We start from the raw sequence: 27,011 nt of genomic DNA, 5'->3' as shown, positions 1-27,011 counted from the left end.
CTGAGCTCCCGCCTGGCATGACGTGGGCGACTCCGGTCAGCCGCGTTCAGATAGGAGTGAGGTGAGATGGGCTGAGGGACACTGAGCGCAACTGGGGATGGCAACTGGCAGGGAGGGCAAAACTACCTTGGTTACAGACCAAGGCTGGCACAAAGACAAATGATTGTACACTGACCATGTGTTAATTTGGCCCAATTGAAAGAGGACCCTGACCACCAGGGCAGAGTAGGGGAGGGGAAAAAAAACAAGTGGTTTGAAGATGGCAATTCAGGGAAAAGGTAATATTGACATGGTTGCCTGCAATGTCACAGGATGCAGCTGTTCAGCTGAGACGGGCTCTTCAATTGTGTATGTCTTGAGTTATTAGCAGAACTCCTGCTGCGTTCATTTGGGACAAGATTTTACTTCTGATCTTTTCATAAAATGATGCTCTCTTTATCTGTGCTCTCTGACCTTTTCATGGCTAAGCATGATTAATGCTGGCAAAATGTTCTCAGTTCAGCCAGGCTGGAAAGCGGTGGTTTGGTCTGTGCCAGCTTCTTCTCTCTTGTTTCCCAGAGGGTAGCAGCAGGGATGGAAGGTTAAGCCAGGCTTCTTATCCCGTAAATCCCATTTGACCTGGCTGGGTGGTGGTGACCCTGGTTGGCAGGAGAGGCTCACTGCCCTACTCTACTCGTCTCTGCTTGTCATGGGAGAGGCATAGACACAGGCTGGGAGTAGCTGTGCCTGGCAAGGCAAGGGAGTTAGCTATATGGTAGAGTCACAGAATGACAGAGTAGTTGAGGTTGAAAGGCACCTCTGGAGATCGTCTAGTCCAACACCCTGCTCAGAGCAGGGTCAACTAGAGCAGGTTGCTCAGAACCTTCCAGTTCAGTTTTGAATATCTCCAAAGACGGAGACTCTACAACCTCTCTGGGCAACCTTTTCCAATGTTTGGCCACTCTTAGAGTTAAAAGAAGTCCTTTCTTGTGTTTAAATGGAACTTCCTGTCTTTCAATTTATGCCCATTGCCTCTTGTCCTTTCACTGGATACCACTGAGAAGAGTCTGGCACCATCTTCTTTAGTCCACCCCTGTCGGGTATTTATACACATTGCTATGATCCCCCTCTGAGCCTTCTCTTCTCTAGGCTGAACAGTTCCAGCCCTCTGAGCCTCTGCTTGAATTAGAAGCTCGCTAATGTGAGTTGTTGAGTATCTTAGTTTTCCACTGATGTCAGAAGGTGCAGAAGATGCTTAGAAAGAGCCTGTAGAATTGCTGCACCTTTCCTAGCTGGGAACTCTGTTCTGCTTGTGTGTGTGTTCTCTTGTTTAAGAATGCTGTTTATTATGTGAATTGTGGAACACCCAAAAGTATCAGCAGGGATCAAGCCATAATCTTGCAATGCGCTGTACAAACATGTCTGAAGATAGAGTTCTTGACCGCAGTCTCTGGTATCTCCGGTAACTGACTCCACACAGGATGAGTTGCAAGGAAAGGACCTACATGTTATTTACCAGTTTGGCTGCTGCTTGTGATTTTGCACCATTTTTATGTGGTTACATTAGGGTGGGGATAAAGATGAGAGAAAGAGATTGTCCCTCTTGTTTTTATCTGGATAAAATGAAGAATTGCCTTATTTGTATATTGGACTCATAGCTTATAATTTCCCCGTGTGATTTGTTGGGACCTTGGAGAGTGTAGAGCTGGCTGATAGCACGAACAGTACTTTGTATTCCTGATCTGCTTACATTTATATAGAATTAGAGACTGAAAAATGTTTACAAACTGCTGCCATGAGGAAGTATTAGAAGTCCTTTGAATGCAAAATGCCAGTTTGCTGAATGAGATATTTTTGTTGGTTCTGTTACCATGGCCACTAGATAATTCTTTTTATTTATTTTTTGCTTGTCTCGTTCAGGGTGACAGAAGAAAATAAATGATCTAATCCAGTATGCAATAAACAGTAGAAATAGCAAGTAGAAGCAATGTAAACAGTGTTTTTTGTAGAGGCATTACCCATTCAAGAGGGGAAAGTTATATTTTAAATTGTCTCCCAAGTGTATGCAGTGCCAGGCTCCAACTTTTGCCACCATAATTTCAAGTCTAACAAGTTAAGGGTATTTCTGCTCCTTCTGGAGCTCCTGAAGAGCAGCAAAGCCTTCCCCGTAGTTACTCTTGGAGCACCACCTAATGGATGAGTTAGGAAAGGCCTTTTTCCAGCAAGCTTCTGACCAGCTTAAATTTCTTGTGTTCTTAGATCAACAAGTATCTGCTCGTCAACATCGTAGCAAAGTCATAGCTAGTTACATGAAATGGCAGATACATACAACTCTTGGTCAAGGAAGGCTGTCATCGTATGTTTGAGGTAGTGTGTCTTTTACCTGCACTGGCAACTTGAAAGTTCTTGAAAAGCTGGGGTAGAATATAGACTAATTTTTTCTCCTGCAAAAACCTTAAATTTGAAATTCTTAAATAAAAATGAGTTGGCATTTTTCTTATTTTCCAAGCTATTTGCATGAGTGTTTGAAGGAAATTCGACTAACTTCCAGGATAGCTTCATAAATTACTTGTTCTTCAGCGTCTTCCTAACAGAGAACAGAACAGCACACTGATAACTCCCCGAAAGACAAGACAGCTACAAAGAAAGCTCTAAGGCATCTGGCTCTGTGTAGCAGCCATTTCTTACTGCCCTGCTTTGCCTCGTGAAACTGCAACCATGCTCAGCCATCTTCTATTTTTGTTTCTTTTTTCCTGCTGCTTCCAAGTAAGGAGGAAGAGAAATAGAGAAGAAGTGAAGACAAAATCAGACAAGAAGGAAAACGGAAGGCATTGGCAGAGGCATTCTTCACAGAGGAAGGCTCTCAAGCGCTTCTGTAGGGCAGACTGTCCTCGTAGCCCTCTGTGGTGTCTCCCCACATGGGGTTTTTCTTCCAGCCAAGGCCTTTCCACTTCTCGGCAAACATCTCCATCTGTTTCCATCAGCAGTTCTCTGAAATGCCCACAGATTTTTTGGTATTCTTGCTGTGAGAAGGAAAGTTTCTCTTTCCACTGGCAGATTTCCCACTGGTCAGCTGAGTAATGCTCTCCACAGGGCTGCTGTCCTGTTTGGAAAGAGGTCCTTTTCAGCCAGGTCCTAGCTCCCAGCCAGCTGCAGGACTTGCATGTTCCTGGCAGTGTGGGCCTGTTCCTGGCCAACAGCAACACGTACACCTCTTCTCCATATTCAGCTTTTGCCTGCTAGCCCCCAGCCTTCCTCGGTTCACAGCCTGACGGAGAGGGATTTTTCCTTTACTTGCAGTCCTTGTGGTTGTATACTGTTCACCTCTCTTCCTCTTCTCCTTTCCATTCACTTTATGCATTTAGTGTGAGGCTGGGGTTTTCTGACTTTGGCGAATAGTCCCCATTGACTTCCAATGGAAACTATTCTCAAGTGTTAGCTGGTATCTCTACGAGAGCAAATTGTTGACCACAACATCCTTCCAAAACATTACATCTGCCCTGTCTCGTGGCAAGCAGTGTCTGGTCCTGTGATTTCCTAGGCACCCTTCTGGCAGGACAGCAGGGTGTATTTTCAAAGGAGGGAGCAGCAGAAAAAGTGACCAGCCAGGCTTATAGAATAAAAATAATTTTAGAGCTTTTCAGTATAAAAACATCATGCCTGGATCAGGAAATCTCTGAGCCAAAGACCACTGGGACCTGAAAGATTATTAGGAGGAAATATTGCTCTATACTTGCCCCTCTCTGATTTCCTTCCCTCGCCCCCACCGTTGCCTGCTGTCAGTAGAGGATACTGCGTTACGTGGGTCTTTGTTCTGAACCGGTGCAAATGGTAAGTTCTTAGCACAGAGGTGATAACTTGGATCCCGGAGCGGTGGTTCCCTGGCCACACGCCACAGGCGCTGTTCTGGTATCACACCGCTTCGGATGGCACACGACTCGGGACAAAGCTGGGAAATCCCAGTGCAAACGATGACACCCCGCTTACCTGTTGCTATCGGTTTCTGATGCTGGATAACAAGATAGTGAAGGGGTATTTCAGGTGAGAGTTATCGAGTGTGAGAAGATCCCAGCAATGTGCTGAGGTCACTGTTAGGAGTGCTGGAGCCCATCTAATTTGAAAGTCCTTGACAAATTGCAGAAAGGGGATATTCAGGTGAAAATTCTCTAGGAACCAGCTGGGCTTCTCTTTTCAGCTGTTACATTATGGTGAAGAAAGAGAAGGGATTTGTAGATGGAGGATATTCATGCTCTGCGGACTTTGAATATAGGTTGAGTTTTTCAGTTTTTTTTTTTAATTCTGTACTGCAAGTGAACGGAGTTTTTCCTCTTACTCCTTAGAAATCCTCCTTACTGATGTAGGACCTAGGGTTGCTATTCATATCTGTAATAAGCCCATGGACTCCTTAAATAATTGATTTCCTACTGGGTATCTCATTTCCTACTCTTAAAGAGCAGTAAGGCTGAATTTAAGATATGTCACTTTCCTGATGTTAAAATCACGTCATTGGCAAAGAAGTGGGTCCTTCAGTTGGAACATGTTTCACAGACTTCTGTGCTTTCAGTTTCCCCTCATTTACCAGATGGATTTTCTTCAATTTTCCCAGCATGTTGCATGCAAAAAAGCACGATGCTCCACAGTAACCACTTAGTTCTATTCCCCTATTGCTTGCTTGAAGGGAAACTCTAAAATCACTGTTTTGATAAATAGGCATTGAGAGGCTCTTGGACTGAACCAGTGGTTGTACTCTCCATAGTGGACTTCAGTAGACAGTGAAAACAGTTGTCAACTAATGCCAGATGCCAGCGCAGTGCCCAGATTGTGGGCACTGCTGCATGCGCTGCAGCACACTGATCTCTTCCCCGTGGCAGATTCAGTGTTCATCAGAACAAGTGCTGCAAGCTGCTGCTTTAGTTGTTTCTAAACCTAGTCATCTGCTTTAGTGCTGTAGTCCACTGGCAAAATTTTCAGTTTAAGGGTGGGGAAGAGATGACAGAGGAAAACTTCGTAATAGTGGATATTTGTTGGAAATTACTGTCTTTTTTATATCCCATCCTTGTTTGCTGATCATACAGAGATGTCTTTGTGAATAGTTGGATACCCTTAAACAAAGTACATGCTGGTAATGCATCTTTCTTGTGTGTTTACTGATCAAAGCATCTTATAAAATGTAATGATTTTTATTTACCAGGAAGTGTAGGAGGATATGATGCGAACAAGAGTTATTAGTAAACAGTTTTTCCTTTACATATGTATGTCTTGGGATTTTTGCAACTTCATTTGACCAGATTCTTTGCCCTTTGGAATCTCGTGGTAGTTCTCAGTGGGCTTCTTGATGGGATTTTTCTTCTTTGGAGAAATGAGATCAAGGTGGAGATGCTTTTTAATAGTAACACCTGTCAGTGGTAAAAAGCTGAAGACCTCTGCAGTGGTCAAACCACAGTCTTGTTTAGCTGGACAGGATTTTTTTTCCTTAAAGGGCCAGGATTTTATCCTCTAGTAGTCAGTCAAAGTTTGTTTAAGTGTGTTCTTATAAATATATGCAGATGCAAGAAAGGCACCATAACTGGCCCACCATTTTACTATGGTTCTATTTCCACGGGAATTATGGCTGGGAGCAGCAGGATCAGGCATGGCATTATATTGCAACTGTTTCATTCCACAGTGGTATCAGAATCCAAACTGTCCCTCTCTTTGGTCTATTAATTTGTTTTTCTGAACATTTGCACAATTGCAATATCCCGTTTTTGCCAAAACCAGACCTCAGTTTGGCAGACTTTTATCCATTCCAGTTGTTCTTCTACCACCCTTTGAGGATTTTTCTTCTCATGTACTGCATGCTCTGGGTACTAAATCGTGTACTCAGCTAGAGGACACGTCAAATACATCTGTATTTAAGCGTGAGCTGTATTTCTTTTCTCTTATTTTTGGCCCAGGCTAGGTTTTGCTCTAAATTAAGTATTGTGGAATGATAAATGCTTATAGGATAGTATAGGCATCCAAACTGTAGTGGTTTGTGTTATGATTACAGCGTTGTCATGGTGATACAATTTTTGCAAATGAAAAGTCAGAGTTCACATATGTAGCTCTTACAAATCCTGGAAGGCCTGGGGTGGGTCAGTTAGTCATACATTTTATGGCATCCCACATACAATAAGCTTTTTAAAGTCTTAATAATGCACAATGCTAAATAGCATTTGCTGGGAAGCCTCAAAAAAAGTACTGTTTTGCAAAGAAGCAAATGTCGTAGTTGGACTTTAAAATACCTTTCTCTTTCTCATTCAAGAGAATGAGAATGATCCTGTGCACCACATCTAATACACGTTAGCTCATTTATGTCAGCCCCGCAGTGACGACGCAGCAGCCACGTAGTGTGTGGTTTATAGGGAGAATGGCTTACTGGAGTGGGGTGTTCATGGGCTGTGTTCTCAATGGTCTTCAAATATGGAATGGGTTAAGAAAAATGCACTTTAAAAGACAGTCTTCGGGAAAGCCCATATCTGAAAGTAAAGGTTCAAGTACAGTTAAAAAAAATGCACTTAGTTTTTACACTTGATAGAACATCCAGTAGTGTTCAGAGGTCCCACAAAATAGCTGTAGCAACTTGGTTGCATGGCAAAACTGGCTAATGAAGCAAGGTTGCATGCTTGCAGTCTACCACTGTTTCCATTTGCTTCCCTTGGCTAACAAGCATTGTCCTTCCCCACCTGGGACTTAGTCTCAGCTGGCCAGTGGCCATTGCAGTTCTAAACGGGGTATCCAGGCTGGAAGTGATGGTACAAACCGGTACCAGGATGGCATAGAAAAAATAGTGTACAGTAGTGTACGATGCAGTATCATTTTTGTCATTAAAATATCCATTGCTTTTTTCTTTCATTATATCATGGAGCCCATGAACATGTGACAGAACTCATATTTAATACAACCTTCGATATAAGCTATTTTCTTACTTTCTTGATCCAGTAAATTTTGTTCCAGAAACATAATTTTCTTTTTACGAAGAACGGTTTGTTTGACCAGGTGCCCGAACAAGTTGGAAAAAAAATGCCCAAGCTTAATAAATAACAATTGCTGTCTTTTTTCCTCGGCACGTCCAGTCCATGAGTCTGATAGAGATTGGGAACCCTTCGCAAAGTCTGGAGAATGTGTGTCGCTGGGCCTACTTGCAACAGAAACCTGACACTGGGCATGCAGAATACCACGATCATGCTATCTTCCTCACAAGGCAGGATTTTGGTCCATCTGGCATGCAAGGTAAGATGCGCATCAAGTTTTATTGTGCAAGTGTCAGGACTTCTCAGCAGCATTTCTGTTCATCACGTAACAAAGCTCATCGTGCAGTGTCTAATCATGTATCCTTTGCTTAGTTTTGGTCAACGTTGTTTTTTTTCCCAAGAGCTCTGCACGTGGCCATTTTGAGTTGTAACTCTTTCAGTTATTATTTTATCCTTTCTAACTAATAGAATTATTTATTGGATCATTTCTTTGCTGTTACTGAAGCCAAACAAACGGGATCCCTGTGTAAACAGTCCTGAAATTTCCCAAAGATTAAAGAATAGAGTCTGTTTAAAAAGACTCCAAGAAACTGTTGCAGTGTTCCAGTGGGATTGCCAAGAAATATTGTTACGGAGAGGTCTGGAATGGCAGGGCCAACTATAGTCCCCTGCTTTTTCCTTTTTTTTCCGGGCTCTGCCTCCTGTGAGATCAGGTTTGTTCACTGGAGGGGATAAATTTCCAGGCTTTCCTGTTCCTTTTGGGTTGGCCAGATCTGCTGGCAGTAAGGGGCTTTGCTCGCGTGTTCCCTGAGGGCTGGAATTGCACCCAGCTCCAAAGCTGGCACACAGCAGCATGCAGTAGCCTTTCCTCCTGTTGCCTCATGTACTTGCAGGAGACCGGGTGCAGAATGGTCCTAGAGGAGATAACGGTGTCTTGGTGAACCATGAATATAGTTTGATTTGTTCAACAGACTCATTTCATATATTTTATAGATGAGGGAGCACATTATTAAGTGTCTGGGGCAGAGGTCTCTTGTTACCTTCCCATTTGTGCCCCAGCGGGGAAGTCAGAGATGTTTGTACTCGAGCTTTTCACGACATTGCCTTTCTGCACTTGTTCATTTTCTGGGACATGCGGTATTTCTCACAGGTTATGCTCCAGTCACTGGAATGTGTCATCCTGTTCGAAGCTGCACGCTCAACCATGAAGATGGTTTTTCATCTGCATTTGTGGTGGCCCATGAAACTGGACATGTGTGAGTAGAACTACGAATATCCCGTATCTTACCTTATGATGTCTTTGGTACTGACAAATATCTACGACATTGGTAAGATACAGTTTATGTTAAGAAACAACATTCAGGGTTAGCCCTTAGCCCTAGCTTCAGTTTTCAGCTCTCACGGCTTTCCGTATGATCTTAAGTAAGTCTTGTAATCACTTTGTATTTGAGTATTTTCAAATGGAAAAAGGAGCTAGTACCAAAATACTCTCCAGGGCTGTTATGAGAGTAGATTCAGTGATATATGATAGTCTCCTGGTGGAAATGCAAAGTATTTATTTTGATGAAATATGAATTCTTTGAGTCATTGGAATACATGATTCATAAAAAAACAGTCTATGTTAAATAAACCTATCATCTGTATACGTTGCCTCTGTTAAAGAATACAAAACTGTATAGAAACAAGATGCCAAGCACTGAGGTTACAACTACTCTGTATATTTCGTATTACAAAATGCAATTATTTTATTTATGAATGTGATTAGAACCAATGAGAAGGCGGTAGTTGTTAGAGCTTTGGTTTCTTCCAGAGCATTTTGATTTCTACATTTGCAGAGAACGCCCACTTATTTCCCATTTTTTTCTTGGTAGAATAACAGTTCCCAGAAGGCTTTCCCCAAACAGTTTCAATCTATTATATTTTGCCTAAGAAAGTCTGCGGGCAATTTCCTGGTTTTCATATCAGAAATTGTTGAGGGCTTTAAAAAAAAACATTGCCAAAATCTGTAGAATTTGTAGAATATGTACAAATCTGTAGAATTTGTAGAATCTGTAGAATATGTACAGAGAGCTGTACATATATCTAAATTAGACAGGGACATAGAATTGATACCCAGATGGTATTTAGTTCCAGAATTTTTGAACTAGGGTTAAAAAGAATGCACAATCAGGTTTGAAGAGGTACCACTGAAGATTGCTTGTAACCTCTGAAATCACATTGAGCGCCAGTCTGTTAGTTTAGATTAAAGGAAGAGAACTCCAATGTTAGTCAGACAGTGCCCACAGAAAAATGCAATATAAGATCCTAACAAAGGGAAGGAACAAATATATTCATTATATAGCCGAAAAGGAATTCAAAGATACCTGTAACTTGCAGTAATTTTTTAAAAGCACCGACACTTTGTTTATGTGTGAAAATAGGCTGGAATGTGGAACTGCCACTGGGCAGCAGCAGGAGCGAGTCTAAACTAACTCTCAGTGGGGCTTTTGATTCCACACAAAGGACTAGTCTACAATTGCAAATTAATTCAAATTAAGCTAATATGTGATTTTTTTTTTAAGATAGATAAGTTGCGTTAAGTCCTGAATAGCTCCAGATAGGAGTATGAATACATTTCTGTTAATACTTTTGGAGAGTAGATTAGATCCTTAATCCAGAAATGGATTCATTTAGCCACAGATACTCACAAATGTAGATATGTGCACAGAAGTTGAAAGAAGGCATATTCAGTCTACTTGGAAAGTAGATTAAGCTAATCACGTGGAAGTACTGCGAAGGGTAAATGCTTCTATGTGGGAGCTACTACTGCAGACTAGCCTTATTTGTCCTGACTTTTCTCCCATGGACAAGGATTGTGGGACTTAACAACCTGGTGGCCCCTGACCGCTGGTGGCATTTGGGATTTGAAAGCACTGTGCCCTGAGAGCTGCCCTGCGATGTAACGGTGCTCGCTCTCTCCTGTGCGGCGCAGGTTGGGCATGGAGCATGACGGCCAAGGAAACAGGTGTGGGGACGAAGTCCGCCTGGGGAGCATCATGGCCCCCCTCGTGCAAGCCGCATTTCACCGCTTCCACTGGTCTCGCTGCAGCCAGCAAGAGCTGAATCGATACCTCCAGTGAGTAGCTGTTAAGCTGCCTCTCTCCTTTGGCTAGGAAGCATGTAAGAACAATTCTGCGCATAGTGTTTTTGCGTTATCCTTTTATTGGTTACTCAAAGGCAGTTAAATAAAACCAAGAACTTTCCCCCCGCCCGTCCTATCGGGAAGAAGATGCTTTGTAAGCAATCGCAATAACATAGGCTCCCAATTACTTTGATTTCAATCTACTTGGGATTGTTCTCAGTTCATTTAATTGACATCTGTTCATTTCCTCGAAGTTGACAGTATGTAAGCTTTCCTCCTGGGATATACAAGAAGGCACTGCTACTAGCCTCACTACTAACCTTCCTCTCTCCCTAATATAACCTCTCGCTGGAGGAGTGCCTCTGCTCCGCAGTGGTGCTGGTGAGCTTCTTACAGCTACCAAAGTTGACTTGAGCCATTCGTTGCTCGTGATACCTGCCAATGATAAGATAGTGCTGCTTAAAGGGGAAATTTTACTCTTCTAAAGCACTCAGAGCTTTTCTTGGCTTTAAGAGATACCTAAAGAAAGCGTATAGTTCTTGACCTTATTTTTCAGTGATTACTTTTCCTTTACGTACCCTAAACGCAAAAATCATTTCATTCTCCAGTCCTTTTAACAGCTTTATCCATGTCCCTTGCCTTCTCTTTGAACATGACCCTTCAGGCACTAGACCTGCATCTGAGTTCCCTGACAAACTTTGATTTGACAATCCTATCTTTGCTCCTTATAGGAAAGATCTTCCCCTTGTTATGTTCAAGATGCATGCAAAAAATACGGGGAAGCTACTAGCACCATACACGGCAAAAACAGAAAATGTGTAGGAAACAGTACAACAAAATGCCCGAAATAAACAAGAGTCAGTCTTTTTTGTCAATACTTTTTATTGTCTTAGATATATTAGGTATGGCAATAAGAACTAAAAAAAGAACTTCATAGAAATGTGTGATTATTTCAGTTATCAGGATCCTTTAGTGCTTTATCTATTAAATAAAAATCATCTGGCCTAGAGGGCTGCTTTACATTCTTTTAAATACAGCTCTTTTAAAATACAACAAAGCAGAACAACGATTTACTCTGAAGTAAATCTAACCTCAAAATTCTGCTTTCAGCTGTTGGTATCTTCAAGGCAACTTGAATGACTGCCAGAATAGAGTTGTGTATGGTGTCCTCAGGTTTGTTAAATAGTTCAGAGACATTTCAGAGATACTGCCTACCACGTCGGTCTTGGGAATTAGCCAATGATTATCCCGTTGGTAACCATCCAGTGGTATTAGTATCTATCCCCAGTGCTCCATGCACCTTAGCCAAATAGGAATCTAGTACATACACTCACTGTTTAGGACAACAGAAGAATCTCCTAAGTTCATCACACAGAAAGGAAGCTTTGTAAAAATGATAGCTGGAACTGAGAGCTATCAGGAGAGACAGAGACAGGGGACAAGCCTAAGTATTTAACGCAGGCTGAAAAGTACACATGCTTGTGAATGAGTCCCTGCTTCTCAGCAAGGGCACAGCAATATTGCAAGCTTAGCAGTACCCTTGGCTGGTTACCTTGGCTTCTGCTTCTAAAACTTGACTTGAAAGACAGTTGCAGGCAACAAGAAATTCCACAAACGGAAAATTAATTAAACTTTCTTTTCTTCTTGGTCTCATCTGGATTCTTCCTTTGATTCCTTTCACATAGGGAACCTGGAGACTGATAGGAATTTACCTGCAAGCTAAGTGAAAATTACAATGGAAACGCTTCAGAAAAGATAGCTAGAGTCCACTAAAGGTGGATACAACGTGATTAAGTTTATGTGAGCATAACTGCAGTATTAACTGCTCTTTATGACCAGTGTCTGAGAAACTGTAGGCTCTGTTTTGTTTGGAACAAAAAGCCACTGAAACCACAAACACTGTGCAAGTCTCACAGCCCCATCTGTTACTGCAATTTTTGCCTCTTGCAGTTCCTATGATTGTCTGCGTGATGATCCTTTCGAACATGACTGGCCTTCCCTTCCTCAGCTGCCAGGAATTCACTACTCCATGAATGAGCAGTGCCGTTTTGATTTTGGTTTGGGCTACATGATGTGCACAGCTGTGAGTACTTAGCTTGGCTTCTGCTATTTTTCATCCAGGAGTGTTGTAAGTGTCTCTGAAACGTCCTTAATAGAGCCTGTATAGTGAAGGCCACAAGGAAATATGTTGTGCCCACTTAACTGAAAGCAAGCAATAACAGCTGAATGTTGACAAATAAGTTATTTTAAGTATCTCTGTTTTTTTTTTTAACTGGAGTTACAGAAATGACTATGCTCTAGTTTCATAAACAGTTCTAGACTTGGAGCAAACAAGCTTGCTCTATTACTGAGCCTCCTATTGCTGGCAGCTAGTTATTTTGTTACCGAACTCCCACCCGGATGAGAAGGAGAAGGATTTAGTGTCACATCTTGTGCTGCTAACATGGGGCACTATGCTTTTATGTTCCAGTTTTATGGGAAAGTATAATGTATTTTGATGCCTACCATGTGCAAATGAGCGTGACAGCAAGTAGCGCATCTTGCAAGGACTCTTGATGATATGGTTGGCTCTCTTGTGCCAGGAAAACAAGAGATAAAGTCTTCAGTTTGAAACTAGGCAAGATTAGTGCAATTTTCAGTGGATTGGTCTCAGAGAGAAGGATCTTCTTTGGCAAAGCTGTGCCTCCCAGCCCCTCAAGTGGGACAAAAATGTAAAATGGAAAGAGAAGCTTTCAGCTGGTGCAGCAGCTGCTAACATGTAACACATTTCTGCTTTGATTCCCATCTGCAGGGATATGTGGGCCGAGTAGTGTCTCCAAATAATGGATGAGAACCTCTAAAGCACCAGCTGTAGGACTGTGTCTGGACACAATTCCCACCCTTGGGAGAATGTCCCTGCCAGAGCAGGTCTGCTCTTACAGCAGTACCCTGGAGTCTGGGAGATTGTGGGGCTTTTAATCCTTCTTTATTCAGAACAGCCAACAGCATGTTAAAGCATCATGTTTTAGTATATTGTGTGATGGGTGGTTCTCGTTCTCTCCTATTGATGCTGTTGTATGATAGATAAAATTCTAAATTGTTCATAGGATCAGGATTCAGTTAACGAGGGATCAGATTTCCCTCCTCCAAGAAGGTGATTGCAGCAATGGAGCTACAGTCTGAGCAACTTGTTTTCTTCTCCCATGAGTACTCAAGTTTTTTTCTGCTTTGCTTGCCAAATGAAGCAGTACCATTTGTAAGATGTCTTATCACCCAGGGTAACTAGCTTCTCTTGCCCAGCCTGCCTTTGGCTGCTAGTATAAAACCATTTCTGCATGGCATTTTTCCATCAAATGTGGGCAGAAACTCGCTTCAGAGTCATTGATGGTTTTACATGAAAGTGGTCTTCAGTTCTGCTCAATCCACGGACACGCAGGTGGTCCTCAGGAGTCAGTGATAACATCTGCCATTTCAAAACTAGAAAAGGGAAAACCCTACCATGCTGCAGAGTTTTTAGCTGAGTTTGTGGGCAGCGCTCTCTCGAGGCAACGTCCACTCTGACTTTTCCTATGTTTCAGTTCCGTACGTTTGATCCCTGCAAGCAGCTGTGGTGCAGCCATCCCGAGAACCCCTACTTCTGCAAAACGAAAAAAGGGCCTCCACTGGATGGGACCATGTGCGCGCCAGGAAAGGTGAGAGCAGCTGCTGTGCGTGTACCAACACACTTGCGTGTGTTCAAGTCTGTGTGTTTGTAGACAGCTGGGGATGTTCCCCTTAGCTTCAAGGGCAAAAAGACAGGATTCCTCCTCCTGATTCATTCTTACAAATGCCGAAAGCAGAGGACTGGAGAATGATTTTTTTGTTTTTCCATAAAGCTTTTGGGAAAGTGTGGCTGTGAGCTGTGTTAGGACTCAGAAGTTCCCAAGTCCCAGTTTGGCCAGAGATACAGTCAGTTTGACAAAAGAAAAACTGACCTGAGACTCTGGAATCAGCGAAGATGGAAGGAAAACTCATGAATGCAAATAGGGCTGTTCAGCAGCGGGCCGAGAGGAGGCAGGGGCTGGTGCGTGAGAGCTGGCTAACCACCGCACCCACTGCTCAGGCAAGTCATTGCAGTGCACGCCCACTGGGGGCTCATACTCTGCTTCTTGGCACGTCGTTGCAAAGAGCCAAAAAAGGGGGAATTTCCGCTTGCAAACGCCTGATGTGAGGTCAAGGAGGGGTTGTGTTTAGATCCGTGATGTTGCTGTCGCCAGTGCTGTGGCTGCAGAGAGCAGCAAGTCCTTGGAGATTGTAATCGAGCTGAGGCCACTGTAACTGGCCCGAGGGAAAGGATGGACGTGGGAGCTGAACGCCTGCTAGAGAGAACCAACATGCAGCGGCTGTGGGAGAGAAGCCAGGACCTACAGAGAAGGGCAGAGCTGGAGGCAGATATGCTAGTCCAGTGAGAGTCCTGGGGGACATGGGGAGCTGTGGAGGGAAGGGGCGAGGTGCCAAGGGTGCAGCAGCTCCCATCATTGGTCACCACTTTGCGCCTGCTCCCGTTCCTGGTTACCTTCTAGGGAGGCGTGCTCGTAGGGTTTGTCCCGTGCCCAGAAGTGATCTGAACTCCCAGGCCTTTGGAGGCTGCTGAAAAACACTGACTTCACTGAGCTTTCAGTGTGATGACTGAGGGGGAGAGAAAGATGTCACTGCTTGGAAAGGCGTTTTGTAGACCCCAGTGGGTGACATTATTGATAAGACAAATGAACCATAGTAGCAGCTGCTGTTGTGGTTTGAGATGTCTTTTTTTATGAAAGCACAGTGTAATGCTAAATTTCTTCCCAGCAAGCCATGAGCTATACAAGCCATTCCCTTTTGTTTTTCTCTTCTTCAGATTATTCCTATTATAACAGCTTTGTTCCTGGTGTGAAAGTATATGAATAAAATTTTAAAACTGCAGTCCCAAATCTTAGGTAGTTTCTTTAGATTGACTCACACCAGTTTTGTGTATCTTGATTTTGCATTTGAAATGCTTATGAAGCACCAGAAAAAAACAATTATATTGCCTTTTCTTGCTTCACTTACCAATCCATTTTTTCATATTAGTGTTTGAATAGAAACAAGAAGAAAGAAAGAACTTGTAACCATACAGTTAAGGATCAGTCAGTGCTTCCATTATAAACAGTTTGTCAGGATATTATGCAACTCAGCTGTAAAAATTTTCTCTGGACTGGAACTTGGGATCCAAGGTTTTGGCTAACTGTGCAGACTGGCCAGGTTTTTAGTTCAGTGGAGATGTGAGGGAGTATGCGCACATCCTGAAGTTTTAGCAGATGATAGAACTGTAACTGTTTTATTCCCACAGGAGCTGTCCCAGTTTTTTGATAAATAAACTTATTGCTACTTTCCAAGAGAACCTGAGAAAATGATGTAAAATAAAACCATTTTGTTAGATAAGACTCCATAAATTGAGCCGTACAGTTTTTTTTTTTTTTTAATAGCATGAGTTATAAAGTGTTACTATTAACTTTGTATTTCTGAGCTCAACGTTTAACCAAGGTATTTATTCGGAGTTACTGGTGTTTTTGAATACAGACAAATCAGATCATTTCCTTTCCATCTTTTCTTTACCCTGTCATCCCCCCCTTGATTTGGCCTTTCTCTTGTCACTCTCTTCATCGATTTGGACAATACCGGAGACTCTTAAGAGAAGGGACGGTGACTGTAAAATGAGTACGTTGCAGAAAGTTGGGACTCAATTTCTGTGTGGCCGTTTCCTTTAAGATGCATTTCCCATGATATCTCAGCAACACTCGAGGAAGAGGAAAATAAGTTCAAACTTGGTCCGCGATTTTCTTTGGAACAATGCCAGAGAAGAAATGAACAGAAACATAAGCAATTAAAGATGTTGATTCAAAAAGTTCCATTTGTTTCCCACTTTAGAGACTTGTAGCTATCGTGATTTCATACCACTAATTCCCAGTGCCTATTTTAAGCTGAGACCCATCAAAACACCGCCGATGTGTCAAAGAAACATCCTGGCTCTGCAGCAGCTGAGGGGACTGAATGCCAGAAATGAGAGTCGTGTTCCGGGGACTAACATGGCTTGTGGTGCGTAGCTATTTTCACCTAAGCCTGGTACTCAGATAGCTGATAACTGGTCTCTTCACTTTTCCAAAGTTAGCTGATGCTCTTGAGGAGAATCCAGTGCCGCCTGCCCTCTTCCTAGCTGAAGCTCAAGGGGCAGGAACAGCTCTGGGAGATGCCACGTTGGTAGCACGTTTCCAGCAGCCGTGCTGATACTGGCCTCGTCTCTGCGTGCCCTGCCTGTGCCCCAGCCACAGGCACGCAGCGTTAGAAGTAGAAGGAAGATTTGACTTTTTAATGCTCTGTTGTGGGCATGCATGTATGTGTCTATGTATATATATGCGCAGCTGCACATATGTGTATTTATGCAGATATATGTAAACTCTGAGCTCCCGGAAGTTGTTAGCGATGGTCTTTTATCTATTAAATTTTTAGCTGCTTTCGCAGAAACTCACTGTGAGTGTAGTGATTGCCTGAAAGAATTTGGTGAAAGAGGGAGGTTCAGCAATTTCAAGAACTTTTTAATAAATCTCCTTATGCAAATGGAGACATTTGCCAACCAGATACATTATGTTGATTGGCAACAAACTAATAATTTGCTGGATTTAGTGACAGTAAGATAAATTATTCTCTTGGCTTCTACCTTCCCAGAGAAGGAAATCACTATTTTTATAGAATTTTGAAGGGAATATATAGAATATTTTACATTGCTTTCAGCCTATTTTTTTTTAAACCAGACTAAGGTTTCAAAAGGAAGAAGAAAACTGTATTGATTTTTCTGGAGGTCTGATGGTGCAGTGACTTGCAATTAATTCTGTGCATTCTGAATGGTCATATTGACCTCCAAGAAATAACTGCAGCGTGTAAGGTTCACTCCAGTGTGTAAAGTTAAGCACTTGTAGGATCAGAGTCTCAACGTGAAGTGAGAGATGCTCCATAAATTGCTATTGTAAAATGTGCAGATAAGGCATAACTGTGCAAAGCTTAACTCTTTGCACAGCTGTGGATTAAAAAATCATATGCCTTCAGCTGATCATTTATTTACTTGTATCCACTTCTGTAAGCTCCACTGTTAGCTGCAGGCTTCTTCAGCCAGGGAACCTTTAGAAACATATCATCAGTTTTTGTTCTGTTTCTTAAACTGTGGCTCTTCGGGAGAGACGTTTATATTGGCTGAAGTAGCTACCTGCTCTCCATGAGATAGAAGTTAAAAAATAAAAAGTCATTCATGCAAGGAGATTGCATACTAGAGCCCATCTGCTTGCTGCAGTGACTAATACAAAGGTTTACACCACCTGACACTCCTTTATTTCTTTTCTTGGAGAGAGGTAAGAACCCAGGACCTTCCCGTGCCAACTGAGCTGATGTTGCTCGTCAGTTTGGCACCTACGCCAAGGGTGCAAGCATACACCTAGCAATTCTCTTTACTTTCACCATTTTAATGAGATTATCTGAGTTGAACTTGGAAGGGGTTTTTTTGTGTAACAGGAAAGGAAGGGAATGATTAAATATTGAAATAAAAAGATACTATTAAGAAGAAAAATGGACCAAGAAAAAAGGTACACTAATGTGTACTCAGAGCAATCCAGATAATTTCCCACTGAGAAAGCTGACCTCAGCTTCTCTCGGAGACAGGAGACAGATGGGTAGGTGTATGCTGTGTTAGTCACCACAGAAGCAGTGAGAATACTTGATTCTGCACTCAAGAAACTTTTACTGGCTTGCAGGGCACATTTGATTGTTACGGCTCTCAGTTTATCCCTTGCAACTAATTATTCTTAAACAGATGGAGCAGAGCAGGCCGGCCCGCATCTGATGGGAAATATAAATAAATAAGTAACCTTCTCCTGGTATGATCTACAGCAGCCGTAACGCACTTGGAGGAGCTACCTGGCAGGTAACTGGGCAAACAATCAAGGAGACGCACCGAAGGGCTGACAGTTTTGCTGTCTGATATAAAATAGGTACAGATATCGAAGCAAGATCTGCAAGTCTTTTCTTGAAAAATTAACTCCCAGATGCTTTCAGCCCATAGGAACACACTGGCTCTTGTTTTGGCGCCTGCAGCCGTTGTTTCAAAGAACTGCTGAAAACAGCAGTGGAATGTCTTACTGCAAGAGATTTAAGCTTCCTCTCCTGGAAATTGCACTTGTTTTGGACTGTCCTATTTGCCAAAAAAATAGGCGAGACTGCAAGAAGTCATCTTCTCTTCCACTAAGAAAGCAATTCACATTTACCCAGGGTTTTTCTTTTTTTTCTCATTACAAAAAAAACCCACTTTAATATGCTTCATATTTTAAATGAAAACCTCTCCTTATGATGGGAATAGTGGTTGGAATTATTTCTTTTCCACGTCATTATGTAGTTAATATCATAGCAGCAGGAAGGGAAGACTCGAGCTTCCTTTAGTGTACTGGAGATCACTCCATCTCTGATTTTGCCTCCTCATACTCTTTCCGTTTCCATAGGTCTGCATAGAGTAAGATTCAGTTCTGGATCATTTCCTGTTATGTAGGCTCCTCTCTTTTCATCCCCAAACAAAAAGGCAGAGCTGCTGATGACTCACTTCGCACAAGCGCTTGTCTCTTAGTCGCTCTACCTCAGCTTCCTGACAATCAGCACATGACCAGCTTCTCCAGTAAAAATCAATGCTGCTCTTTCCTTTACGCAGCAAAGTCAACAACACTTTTCCATGTTTGCTTTCCAATTCAGGGACCAGTCGCAGTGTCAAATAGATGGTTTATTAGTGGTTGTTGCAAACCCACATCCCCCTGCTTCTGGCTAAAAAAAGGGAAAAGAGATCGGAAAACACAACATCACATGTCTCCTCTTCTCCTCTGCTGAGGCCGAGCACTGGACATTTCCTAACGAACACACGCTACGTGGCTCTTGAAACTGGCTCAGTGATTTATGGGTGGCTTATACGTGAGGGATGCAGAACCCTGGAAAAAAGGATGTTTAAACAGTACAGATCAAGGACTGTCACATCTCATCATCTCATGAGCACAGCTGAAATTTGTATTGACAAGCTGAGTTACTGCCAGCTTCCCCTGCATCTCTCTCAGGGTCCCGTTGCTACCCAGGTCCCAACGACTCACAGACTTTTTGTTCAAACAAACCTCTACCGAGTTGTAAGTAAATAGTCTCTGAAGGGTGCGGCACTAAACTTCAGGACTGAAGAAGGCAAAGAAGGACATATTAGCATTTTGCATTTCTTTCATGCTTCACTGAATTATCTCTTGTTCCGTCAGACAGCTCAGAAGAATCTGCCTATACAGCTCCGGAGCAGGATTGCTATAATGGGCTTCCTGGAAACTCGTCTACTTCATAGGTTTTGACTTTGAATACTTGAAGTCATGAGAGAGAGCAAATAGTTGAAACCTAATTTCTACTCTATTACCCTCTCCTTGTCCAACCAAATCAGTAACAAAATAAATTGCACGAGTAAAGAGCCGGTCATTAAGCAGATCAGCAAATCAGTAAGCTGTGTCTTGTCACCATTTTGCTAATGATTCTCTCTGTAAGTTCAGCATTATTAATGATTATCCATCACTTTTAAATTTGTCTTCCTGATCACTAACCACTCTATGCTTAAGAAAGCTCTCCTGTTACATATCTTCTGATTTTGTTTTTGCTGGCAGCATGCATCTAGCCATATGCTCAGCTCGTGCTGCCTGCCAAATTCCAGGGCTTGTTAAGCTGTGTAAAATGTTATTGTTGACTTGAATGTATAAGGGAAGTAAGTGACTGATTGCACTTGTTGTTGTAGCCATCTGTGCGTGTGAGCCGGAGCTCTTATCCCGACGGTAACCGTTAACGCAGACAGACTGCGACAGTCTAATGCAAAGTCATTTGTTGTGCTAGAAATATTTTCCAGCACCCACACTTCATCAGTAGACTTTTACATAAGCAGAAATAATACCAGAAAGGGCCGGAGACTGAGATCCTTGAGATTCTTCTTGACTTCAGCTAAAAAAATTTCCCTGGTTAAGGACTAAAGACGCTGGTTGAAAGGCATTAGCAGGTTTCTTTAATGAGAGGAGACGGTAGAGAGGATATCAGTATCGAAGCTACAAAGGCTCTTGAGAGAAATATGTAGACACTTAATGGGTGCAGAGAATTTAGCAAACTGCATATTTCAGCCTCTGTAAAATGACTGTGCTTCTATATTAGAAATCAGGTAAGAGAAAAGGGAAAGCTTAATAGGTTGTGATGAACTGCTCAGAAGTGGGACTGTCCCGAATTGTTCTCACATGAATGTTTCTTGGTATTTCAGTCAGTTTTACTGTGAGATCTCCAGGAATATTGCAAGAGTTCTTTATTAAGGATCGATAACGTCTGAAATGTGAGATGGCTTTAGTTGCACGCCAGTTTGCTGACCACGGTTATTGCAGCAATATGTTTGCAGAGCTGTAGGAAGAACTGGGAAGGAGTGTGCTGCAGAAGAGACCCTGCTGTTGCCGCATGAACTGGCTGCGTGCAATGGCAGCGGGAGAATTTACCAGTACCCTCCAAGATTCGGGCTTCTGCCACTTCCAGTGTAATGAACCTGGGAGGCTTAACTCCAGCAAGCGTATGGGTGCATACTTAGTGTGTAAGTCAAACTCAGTCTGACTGAGTTTGAGATCATGGGCACAGTTTGACAGTTCATGGTGGTTTGTTCCTCTGCTTTCCTCTGGAGAGGTGAAAAAAATCCAGAAATTGTGCCTGCAGTTGAAATGTATTGTAGCGCAGCTTCTCATGTGGTATAATTTAATCATCTAATCATGTTGTCATCTGTCCAATTTTCTCTTTTAGCATTGCTTCAAAGGTCACTGCATCTGGTTAACACCAGATATTTTGAAACAGGATGGACACTGGGGAGCATGGAGTAAGTTTGGCTCTTGTTCTCGCACCTGCGGCACAGGGGTGAAGTACAGGACGCGGCAGTGTGACAATCCACAGTAAGTTTATGTACGCCCAGGTGCTTATCTAATGCAGAGCGAATGAATTGCATGAATTGTTGCTACCTTACTAATTAGCAGTACAATAAGTACTAGTGCAGTAAAGGATGCTAAAGGAGATAGGTGGTGCTTGTGAAATCTGACCTGTAGTATAAGCTGTCAGAATTTCTACTTTTGGCTCTTCGCAAGTCGTGAATCATTTTTATTTCTCAGTTTATCCATCCATTAGGCTGGTTATGCCATTGCAAGGATCTTGAAAGTGCTATTACATTATTGCATAAAGCATAAGAGAAATCTTAGGGTCCTCTATATATCTCTTATTGTACCAGGTGAGTATGAAATAATGGCAATGATTTGTTGCAATTAAAAAAAATTCGTATAATTTTTTCTGATTTTCATTTAATTACCTTTTTGGATATTTCAACTAGTGTCTTAGAAGACAGGATATACTCACATTTTCAAACGGTTTGCGTTCCAAGTTGGAACAAAGTTCCAGAGATCAAAACCTTTCACAATTTTAATTTTAATAATATTGAATTGTTTTGCTTTGATAATATATAAATGATTTGTTTAGATAATACAGAGTGATTTAATTTCAGTAATGCTGGAACAGTAATATACCTCATAGAGATTGGTGTGCACAAACGGTTATTAAATATATAATTATTGCTTTCTTATCTTATTGCTACATCATAAAATGTCAAGATTATAACAGCAGGAACTGAAACAATAGTCAGAATGAAATGCTTTTACCAAACAGACAGAATTTTTAACATTGACTTTCTCACTTTTTGCTGATAAAGTGATTGAATTTGACTTTAGTTTTGAAAATCATCTTATAGATGATAAAAAATTGTTTTGGTGAGGCTTCATTTTCTGATGGAAAGCTGTTCTGTCAAGAAAAATGTACCCATTCCAATTTCAGCCTTTTATTGCATTGGCAACATGAAAGTGACCTTTATAGCTGTGGACTCCATGTTAGTTGTAAAATCTGTTTTCGTGCAAGAAAGTCCTAATGTACTATTTAAAATGTTTTCTGTGTTTTCCGGAAGAAGGTGCAAACCCAGCTATGACTCTGCAAACCCAGATATGACTCTTGAGCTCTGTGTTGCCAGATATAACATAGTGCCAGCTTGGAATGCACTTGTGTCTGGAGGAGAGAGCACTAATCTGTGCTCTATTTCTGGATTTGCTACTGGCTTAAGGGGTCAATATGAATGAGTCACTTCATCTGCTTGTGCTTTTCTTTCCTGGTCTATACCCAGAAAATGGCTTTTCCTGCCTGTATCAAGTGCTTTGAGGCTCTGCTTGCAGAAATCGCTGCGTGAGAGCTAGACAGTAGCAGCAGGTTTTTAAAACGATCTCGTATTTTACCCAGGCTGTAGTGATGTATAGTAAAGACTGAGAAACCTTTCCAAAACGCCTCCCAGACTATCTGTTTCAACAGAAAACAAATATCAAAGCAGTCATTAGACTAGATCGAGTCCCGATAAAATGTGGGACGGAAGTTCCAGAAATGCACAACTGGCTTCGTCTAGTGCCTGACTGGGATTTAAATTATGCGTGAAAGGATGTAATAAATGCTTGATTCATATCTAACTATCGCTTTCCTTCTTCTCTACAGTCCAGCCAACGGAGGCCGCACGTGCGTGGGGCCAAGCTATGAGTTTCAGCTTTGCAACACTCAAGATTGTCCTAAGGACTTTGAAGATTTCAGAGAGGAGCAGTGCAGTCAGTGGGATCCTTACTTTGAATATCAGAACACAAAGCACCACTGGCTCCCCTATGAACACATTGATGGTGAGTAGTCCCTCCTCCTGTCTTAAGTATGTTTTGGTGAGGTTAGTTCCAGCCTGGGAGCTCTGGGGTTTGGAGCTGAGTGCTAGTTATGTATCATATGGCCATGGGCACCATAAGCCAAGTTTACTTTATTAGCATGCACCAAAGAGTAAATGTGCATAAGGAGGGGACTAGAGGACTGCAGACCGGTATGTCCCACTGTCATACTGGGAGACTAATAGAAAACGTTATGAAAAATAAAATCAGTAGATAATGTGTGAAAATTATACAAGGCAGGGTCAAACTACTTTTAGTGAAATCATACCTCACATCTATTAGAGTTCTTTGAAAGGATCTGCGAGTATCTGCATATGAGTGATCCAATTCATATAGTATACCTGGATTCTCAAAAAGCTTTGGAGCTTGCTTTGGAGCTTTGGAGCAATGCTCTTAAACTGAGTTATCATGGGATAAAAGGGAATAGTCTCACTGGGAGATGTCTATGTCCTGCGAGGAGCTGTGCTGGGATGAGTGCTGTTGAGAGTGTTTAGCAGTGATCTGGGAAAGGGTGCGAACAGTAAGGTGACAAAATTTGCTCTGAATACAAAATTATGCAGGGTAATAATAATAAAAAGGCCCAACCAGACAAGGATAAACAGGAGAGTATGGCTAGATTAGGCCTTTTCAGCTTGGAAAAGTAGTGATTTAGATTAAAAAGAGAGAGAGTTACAGAAATGTGAGTAGCATGAAGAAACTGAATAAGGAACAATTTATTCACTGTTTTTCATAATACAAGCCTGGGAACATCAAATAACATTTTCAGGTGGCAGATTTAAAACAAATGAAAGGAAGTACTTTTCCACATAGCATATAATTAAACTGGAATTCATTGCCACAGGATGCTTTAGATGCCAGAAGTTTAAAAAGTGATTTAGAGAAATTCTTGAAAGGTCTGTAATCCATCCAGAGCTATTAAGCAACAGTATATAGCCATGACTTAGGAAGTCCCTGAGTTGCATTTTACAAGGAATTTAGAAACTATAGTAGGAAAAGTAGCACAGTGTTTGTTCTATTTTAGATCCTTCTGCAAACACTCTTGGGCACTGTTACAAACAGGATATTGGGTTGAACGGGTGTTGGGTCTCAACCAGCATGGTCATTCTGATGTTCTGGACATCTTGGCAGAAATGACCTCTTAGAACAAAAATGCTTATTTCGTTCTTAACTTCTCTGCTTTAACTGTCAACAAAAGTACAGCTAATTGATTTGGGACGCGAAGACTGTTGCCATGCAATTGCCGTGTTGTGTTGCAAAAGTGCTAAGGAGAGCTTTTAACAAACGAACAAGACAGATGGCAGTGATCTTGGATGAGAAGCAGTGGGGGCTGCTCGCCGTTGTTAAATCTAATCACTTAATTTGAGGGATGGGTCCTCCAGGTCAGGGTTGGCATGGCAAAGGGCAGGTAGTAGGTACCAAGCTGTCCTCAGCCAGGCTCAGTTCTCAGGGAGAGGAAGGTTCACTTTGGGTGAATCGTGTTGCATTCCAGTGAGAGGAAACTCCACCAGAAGTCAATGGCAAATTCCTTGTAATTAATTTGTCTGAATTTTTTCCTGCACAGTTCTCAGGCTTGCTTTATTCTTTTCATTGCATCTTGTGCAATCTGAGACTTTCAGAGGAGCAGATACAGCTTCATGGCTTCATTTAATGAAGTAGCTTTCCTGGCCCAAGGAGAGGGAAAGAACACTGTGGCCCACAGGCCTTTGCTTCTGGTTTAGCATTTGGAATAGTCTGCTACAACGACCATTGAAACTAATGGGATATTTTTCTATTTTGGGTCATATATCAATTCACTGATGCCTGATTACTGATCACTGGACCCTGCTGGTTTTCTATGTAACTGTGGTATAAACCACAGCCACCCTTGTGAGAGCTACATTTACCTATGTGACGTTATTAAAGGGAGCAGCTTTTGTGTGAAGATAAGGCCAGAGGGAGGTTTATATTAGAAGTCTGATATATTTAAAGATGCCTTTTGTAAAGGTAAGGCACATCAATGACTTATTTTGTGCAGATAATACAGTAATGGCTCAAGGTGACGTAAATCCATACAGTTGACATGCAGCTCAGCTGGACACATCGTCTGTCTTCGGCGCACCTCTGACACATTGTGCCTGTGCTGGGGACGGGGAGGGGGGCACTTTGTCGCGTGTCCAAAGAGGTGCCACGGAGCTAGGGTGCAGCCCGGTGTGTGCTTGAGCACAGCTGGGGTGCACCCAGGTGCTACGCGGCACCGTGGCCTCTCCAGAGCCCCCAACATCCCCTCTCCCAGCCTCTGCTGGGCTCGCAGCCCTGTGCCACATCTGCCACGGCAGCGTGGAGTGTGACATTGGCTGTTGGCTGCTGTCCTCAGAAAAATGAGAAGGAAGCGGATAAGGGAGCAGGGAACGGACAGGCAGATTGCTCGCTTCCATGCTCCCTGCCCCCCGCTATGCCAGGCACCAGGGAACAGAAAGAAAATAATACTTTGCAATTAACAATTTAATGGAAATTGCAAATTTGCTGTTCTCATGGAGCAATGGGAAGGAAACTGTCTCTCTAAAATAAAGCCCTTGTACAGAGGGGTCCTGTGCATAATCTAATGTTTTTAGTATGTACAAATCCATTGGGCCTGTGATTATTGTGACCTTAATACTTCTTTATTAAGAATCTGCACAAGAAAAGTAAGGTACCTGCTCTAATGGTCCAGACACTACATTTTTGGCGTGACATATCTACATTGTTTAGCAGCGGAAGCAAAGGTCTCTCATGTACCAATACCCAGTGGCCATGAAGACATCAGCAGCAATAACGAGAACTTTATTAAAAGAGGGCAGAGGCCTTGGAACTGTGTGGAAGGAAGAATGCAAAGGGCCTGTGAAGATTTATTTTACTTGAACTACTAAAACGGAAAGATCTTTATTTTTTTAAATGGTGGGAAAAATGCCCTAAATTTTAATCATGTTAAAATTGCAGGATCTTTATTTGTTCTATCTAACAGAAAGGCCATCTGCTGTTCACGGACAAGGGAAGGATAGTGAATCTAATTATGGGGCTGGGGAAAGCAAGAGGTGTGGGTAAAGTGAAATACAGTGGTGGAAGGCAATGTTGTGCAACCCGTAATTAGTCCTTTCAGCTTTATGATTTGTTCTTTGCTCCTTGGAACAGGTTAGGAGAAAGAGGTACACTTGTCTGGCTGTTTACACATGTGTTAGCAGTAGAAAATAAGTTTTTCTGAGTCTCTTTGATGTCTCATCTTGTTTAATGATTTAAGCCATCATAAATACAAGTACAACAGTGAGGGAGAATTACTTTCTTATTTAGGAGGAAACGATGTGGCCCAGTTGTCTCTGAAGACTTTTTCAAAGCCAGTTTCACTTAGAATGTAGAACAGCTGCTCTTATATGCAAAATTATTTTTGCTTTTTCAGACTCAAGTGTAATGTGAGAGAAATTGATGCAGAAACCTCTGTCTCCCAGAGGCAGTCAAGTATCAGACTGCCAAAACCTCAGCCAGATTACTTAATCCAACATGGGATGAAGTGGGGGCCCCAATGGGAGTAAATGATCGGCTGTTCACCAAGACTGTCTCCTAATGATGACCCTTGGGTGCTTTCTGCTTCAGCAGTTTCCAGAATGATCATATAACCTTTGAAAGGGGATAATCATCGATGATTTAGTGGGTACTGTGTTATGCTCTGTGAGGTATGACAGAAAGAGGAGAGAGTTAATACTGTTTCCATTTAAAGTGCTGCTCGCAGAGTCAGCAAACAAACTGTAAGAGCTGAGCACACAGAATTCGTGTCATTTTATTTTCCAGCTAAAGAAAGGTGTCACCTGTATTGTGAATCCAAAGAAACAGGTGATGTTGTATATATGAAAAGGATGGTACATGATGGGACCCGCTGCTCCTACAAAGACCCTTACAGCGTCTGCGTGCGGGGAGACTGCTTGGTAAGTGTCATAAGTTTTGATGGCTTGTTAGTATTGTGGAAACAATTAAAATGGTAGCTGGAGTGTTTCTCTCCAAGAATGAATATTTAAGTCAGTATAATAACACTTTGGGCATTTTGAGATTTCATTAGGATTATTGTCATAATATTATGTGTGA

At 42.1% G+C, this 27,011-nt stretch overlaps 1 protein-coding gene across 1 annotated transcript in view; it reads left to right on the top strand.

Moving 5' to 3' along the window:
• ADAMTS2 (ADAM metallopeptidase with thrombospondin type 1 motif 2) overlaps positions 1-27,011 on the top strand; it is a 190,419-nt gene that overhangs the window by 142,797 nt on the left and 20,611 nt on the right. Inside the window, exons 6-13 of the mRNA XM_068959888.1 lie at positions 7,077-7,233; positions 8,125-8,230; positions 9,946-10,089; positions 12,046-12,178; positions 13,653-13,766; positions 20,941-21,086; positions 22,711-22,886; positions 26,721-26,854. Coding sequence (XP_068815989.1) covers positions 7,077-7,233; positions 8,125-8,230; positions 9,946-10,089; positions 12,046-12,178; positions 13,653-13,766; positions 20,941-21,086; positions 22,711-22,886; positions 26,721-26,854 — 1,110 coding nt within the window. The remainder of the gene's footprint in view (positions 1-7,076; positions 7,234-8,124; positions 8,231-9,945; positions 10,090-12,045; positions 12,179-13,652; positions 13,767-20,940; positions 21,087-22,710; positions 22,887-26,720; positions 26,855-27,011) is intronic.

This window comes from Struthio camelus, chromosome 13 (assembly GCF_040807025.1).
Source record: "Struthio camelus isolate bStrCam1 chromosome 13, bStrCam1.hap1, whole genome shotgun sequence".
Lineage (NCBI taxonomy): Eukaryota > Metazoa > Chordata > Aves > Struthioniformes > Struthionidae > Struthio > Struthio camelus.
The sequence above is the reverse complement of the archived record's forward strand: the minus strand, read 5'-3'. Positions and strand labels throughout refer to the sequence as shown.